This window comes from Nematolebias whitei, unplaced genomic scaffold, assembly GCF_014905685.2.
Source record: "Nematolebias whitei isolate Nwh7 unplaced genomic scaffold, NemWhi1 Nwh_scaf_2628, whole genome shotgun sequence".
Classification (NCBI taxonomy): domain Eukaryota; kingdom Metazoa; phylum Chordata; class Actinopteri; order Cyprinodontiformes; family Rivulidae; genus Nematolebias; species Nematolebias whitei.
This window is the reverse complement of record NW_023621173.1, coordinates 990-5,378: the sequence shown is the minus strand read 5'-3', so window position 1 is coordinate 5,378 and position 4,389 is coordinate 990. Positions and strand designations below refer to the sequence as shown.

The 4,389-nt window shown below is 40.0% G+C and overlaps 1 protein-coding gene across 1 annotated transcript; it reads left to right on the top strand.

Annotated features, from left to right (window-relative positions):
* Positions 1 to 77: 77 nt before the first annotated feature.
* On the top strand, positions 78 to 2,226 carry LOC119429552 (protein NLRC3-like). The gene is made up of 2 exons (XM_037697161.1): positions 78 to 333; positions 428 to 2,226. The coding sequence occupies exons 1-2, from the start codon at positions 78 to 80 to the stop codon at positions 2,224 to 2,226; spliced, it is 2,055 nt and encodes a 684-aa protein (XP_037553089.1).
* Positions 2,227 to 4,389: the final 2,163 nt, after the last annotated feature.

Below are 4,389 nucleotides of genomic sequence, written 5' to 3'. Positions count from 1 at the left end.
TCTGTCCAACACGTAGACCAGTGGACTGTCAGTCTGTCCTACATGGATCTGATGTTTGGCTCCATGATTTCAGTCTGATGTGTCATTCAGATATTTTTCTGTTCCAGCTGCTGGAGGACAACATGGTCACTTTTGTGAAGAACGAGCTGAAGAAGATCCAGAAGGTTCTGAGTCAAGATTACCCAAAATGTTTAGAGAGTCAAAGGGAGGATGAGGAGATGTTGGAGGGTGATGATGAAGAGCAGAGGAGGAGCAGAGAGGCATTGATGAAGATCACAGTTTCCTTCCTGAGGAGGATGAAGCAGGAGGAGCTGGCTGACCGTCTGCAGAGCAGTAAGAGGATTTCTATAAATATTTAACTTTTGAGATTTCATTGTTGAGAGGAATTTATTCTTTAATTAATAAATGTATGATTTTGTTTGTTCAGGACAAGTTGCAGCAGTTTCTCATCGTAACCTTAAAAGTTGTGTGAAGAAGAGGTTCCAGTGTGTGTTTGAGGGGATTGCTAAAGCAGGAAACCCAACCCTTCTGAATGAGATCTACACAGAGCTCTACATCACAGAGGGAGGGACTGGAGAGGTCAATGATGAACATGAGGTCAGACAGATTGAAACAGCATCCAGGAAACCACACACACCAGAAACAACCATCAGACAAGAAGACATCTTTAAACTCCCACCTGGAAGACATGAACCAGTCAGAACAGTGATGACAAAGGGAGTGGCTGGCATTGGGAAAACAGTCTTAACACAGAAGTTCACTCTGGACTGGGCTGAAGACAAAGCCAACCAGGACATCCACTTCATGTTTCCATTCACTTTCAGAGAGCTGAACGTGCTGAAAGAGAAGAAGTTCAGCTTGGTGGAACTTGTTCATCACTTCTTTACTGAAACCAAAGAAATGTGCAGCTTTGAAGACTTCCAGCTTGTGTTCATCTTTGATGGTCTGGATGAGTGTCGACTTCCTCTGGACTTCCACAACAATCAGATCCTGACTGATGTTACAGAGTCCACCTCAGTGGATGTGCTGCTGACAAACCTCATCAGGGGGAAACTGCTTCCCTCTGCTCGCCTCTGGATAACCACACGACCTGCAGCAGCCAATCAGATCCCTGCTGAGTGTGTTGGCATGGTGACAGAGGTCAGAGGCTTCACTGACCCACAGAAGGAGGAGTACTTCAGGAAGAGGTTCAGAGATGAGGAGCAGGCCAGCAGGATCATCTCCCACATCAAGACATCACGAAGCCTCCACATCATGTGCCACATCCCAGTCTTCTGCTGGATCACTGCTACAGTTCTGGAGGACGTGTTGAAAAGCAGAGAGGGAGGAGAGCTGCCCAACACCCTGACTGAGATGTACATCCACTTCCTGCTGGTTCACACCAAAGTCAAGAAGGTCAAGTATGATGGAGGAGCTGAGACAGATCCACCCTGGAGTCCAGAGAGCAGGAAGATGATTGAGTCTCTGGGAAAAGTGGCTTTTGAGCAGCTGCAGAAAGGAAACCTGATCTTCTATGAATCAGACCTGACAGAGTGTGGCATCGATATCAGAGCAGCCTCAGTGTACTCAGGAGTGTTCACACAGATCTTTAAAGAGGAGAGAGGCCTGTACCAGGACAAGGTGTTCTGCTTCGTCCATCTGAGTGTTCAGGAGTTTCTGGCTGCTCTTCATGTCCATCTGACCTTCATCAACTCTGGGCTCAATCTGATGGAAGAACATCCAACAAAATCCAAGAGATTTTTAAGTTTGAAGAAACCAAAACTAAAATATCTCCACCTTTGTGCTGTGTACCAGGCCTTACAGAGTCCAAATGGACACCTGGACTTGTTCCTCCGGTTCCTCCTGGGTCTTTCACTGCAGACCAATCAGACTCTCCTACGAGGCCTGCTGACACAGACAGGAAGTAGCTCACAGACCAGTCAGGAAACAGTCCAGTACATCAAGAATCTGATCAGTGAGAATCTGTCTGCAGAGAAAAGCATCAATCTGTTCCACTGTCTGAATGAACTGAATGATGGTTCTCTAGTGGAGGAGATCCAACAGTCTCTGAGTTCAGGAAGTCTCTCCACAGATGAACTGTCTCCTGCTCACTGGTCAGCTCTGGTCTTCATCTTACTGACATCAGGAAAAATTCTGGATGATTTCAACCCATGGGAATATACTAAAGACATGAAGTCTATTCTGAGGCTGCTGCCAGTGGTCAAAGTTTCCAAAAAAGCCAAGTAAGTACTAAAATACTGAAATATTTCTAAATAAGTAACATTTAAATAAACTTTGTAATGTGATGACAAATGGATCCACTTCTGAATCAGAACTTTGACTTTATAAAACATGACTCTTTGATGCTTCATGTGATATTTATGCTAATAAATAACCAGAGATATTTTTGTCAATTACTACAGAGTGAACAAACAACATGTGGATGTTTATCAAATATTGTTTTATAGAGTTGTAATAAAAGTTTTGACATTCGAGCTGTTTGAAGATGCAACAATTCACTTCAGTTTTAGCTGTTTAAACTAGCCGTTAGCTCATCAGTCCTATCAAACACAAACTTTAATTCTTCAGTTTGTATCATTCAAACATGTGTCAACATTGGACATGTTCTTATTAAAGACGAAGGTAAATTTGTTGTTATCCTTCCACAATAATCAGAAAAACACAACTGATGGGACTCGAGCCAGAAAGCTCCTGTTTAGTCTCATCAGTTCAAGAAATATTTTCCAGAAACTTTGAGTTTGAAAACATGAACTTTAATGAACTCCTGTCTGACTTTTTGTCTTTCTCACAATAATGGAGTCCTCCTGGGTATTCTTCTATGGAACCCATGAAGAATTAAAATGTGACGGACGCTGTGATCAGAAAGTGACGCAGCTTTACCTTGGAGTTCATCTTGAATGGTTTGGATGGTTTCCTTGGTTCTTTTTCTACCATCAACACGATCTGTCTGGTCAAACTGGGTTTGCAGTTCCTCTTAAGTTCACAACCTGAGAGGTCGACTATAGTCTCATGAACCTTCTACTTTTGAATCATATTGGCAGCTGTTGTCAGAGGAACATGAAGCTGCTTGGAGGTGCTCTTTTACTCTTTGTTTCCTTTAAACAGGTTGAATGTCTAATGAAAAACATCGTAGAGAACCTGTGATACTGAATAAAGTCAAACAGTTTTAAAGTTGACTATCATGAATATTAAACTATTTAAAGGTAATATCTCACTGAGCTGAGATCAGTTGGCAAACTGCATTCATGATGGAGTCTCCCAAATGTCTCAACTTCCTTTTATGAGTTTTTTTTTATCCTTTAAAAAATTATTCAACTATTTTTGTCTCATAATCGTCACAGAGTCGTTGTGGTTCTCTCCAACTTTCTGTATTTGTCTGACTTTCCTTCTCTGCATCCTTCATCTCAACTCATCATTCTGGACAGTAACCAAAATATAAAAATAGCAAAGTGGCAGATAAATATTTAAAAGAGTGATCAGCTAGGTAAAAATGATCTAATAGTAGCCTAAAGCTACAAATTTCAAAAGATAGACAAAAGTCAAAGTAGCCAAAAGCTAAAAATATCAATAAGTCAGTTTGTATCAAAATGTATATTAGCTAAAAATTTAAAGTAGCATAAAAAGACAAAACAGAGAAGGTATGTTGAAACAGATTTCAAAGAGAACAATATTTTTAAGAACTTCAAAACAAATCAATGTTTGTCAATGTGGAAAAAGTTTGTAAATAAAAATATTTTTTTGAAAAGTTTCAACGATACCAAAAGCTGAATGTTCTGGTGGTTATAATAAAAAAACATGCAGAAGTTTCAAAAACTGTACAGAAAAATTGAAAAGAAAAAAAACATTATCACAATTTTTTGTAGCTTTTAATAAAGTTTTTATTTATTTATTTATTTATTTTTGGCGTTTTTATTATTCCTTTGACAAGGTCAAAAATTATTTATTTATTACTTTTTTAAATCGTATTGACCCTGGTTGACCCTTGACCTGGAAAATGTTTTTATTTTTGGCTCCATATGAAAATGAGTTTGACACCTGAGGTCAAAGGTCACACAACTTTAGAAGGTTATGTAGAATTGAAGAACTGTTCTTAGTTCTTAAAGACTCCTGAGAGACGAGTGTGTTTCTGTGAACCCAGGATTGTTTCATTCTGAGAGTCCAGGATTGTTTTGATCTTTGAACCGAGTATCGTGTCACGTCTTGTGAGTTGAAAGTAGAGTTACATCCTGTTCAAAGTCAAACTCAGCTGTTTCCCAACAACAAACCAACAAATGCTTCCCAGCTTTTCCAGCACTGGTCACTTTGGATGTAACTTCCAGTCAAAGTGACAGATAGGTCATTGGTCAGACAGACTTCCACGCTGAGTTCAACCAGTGTTTCTCAGACGTC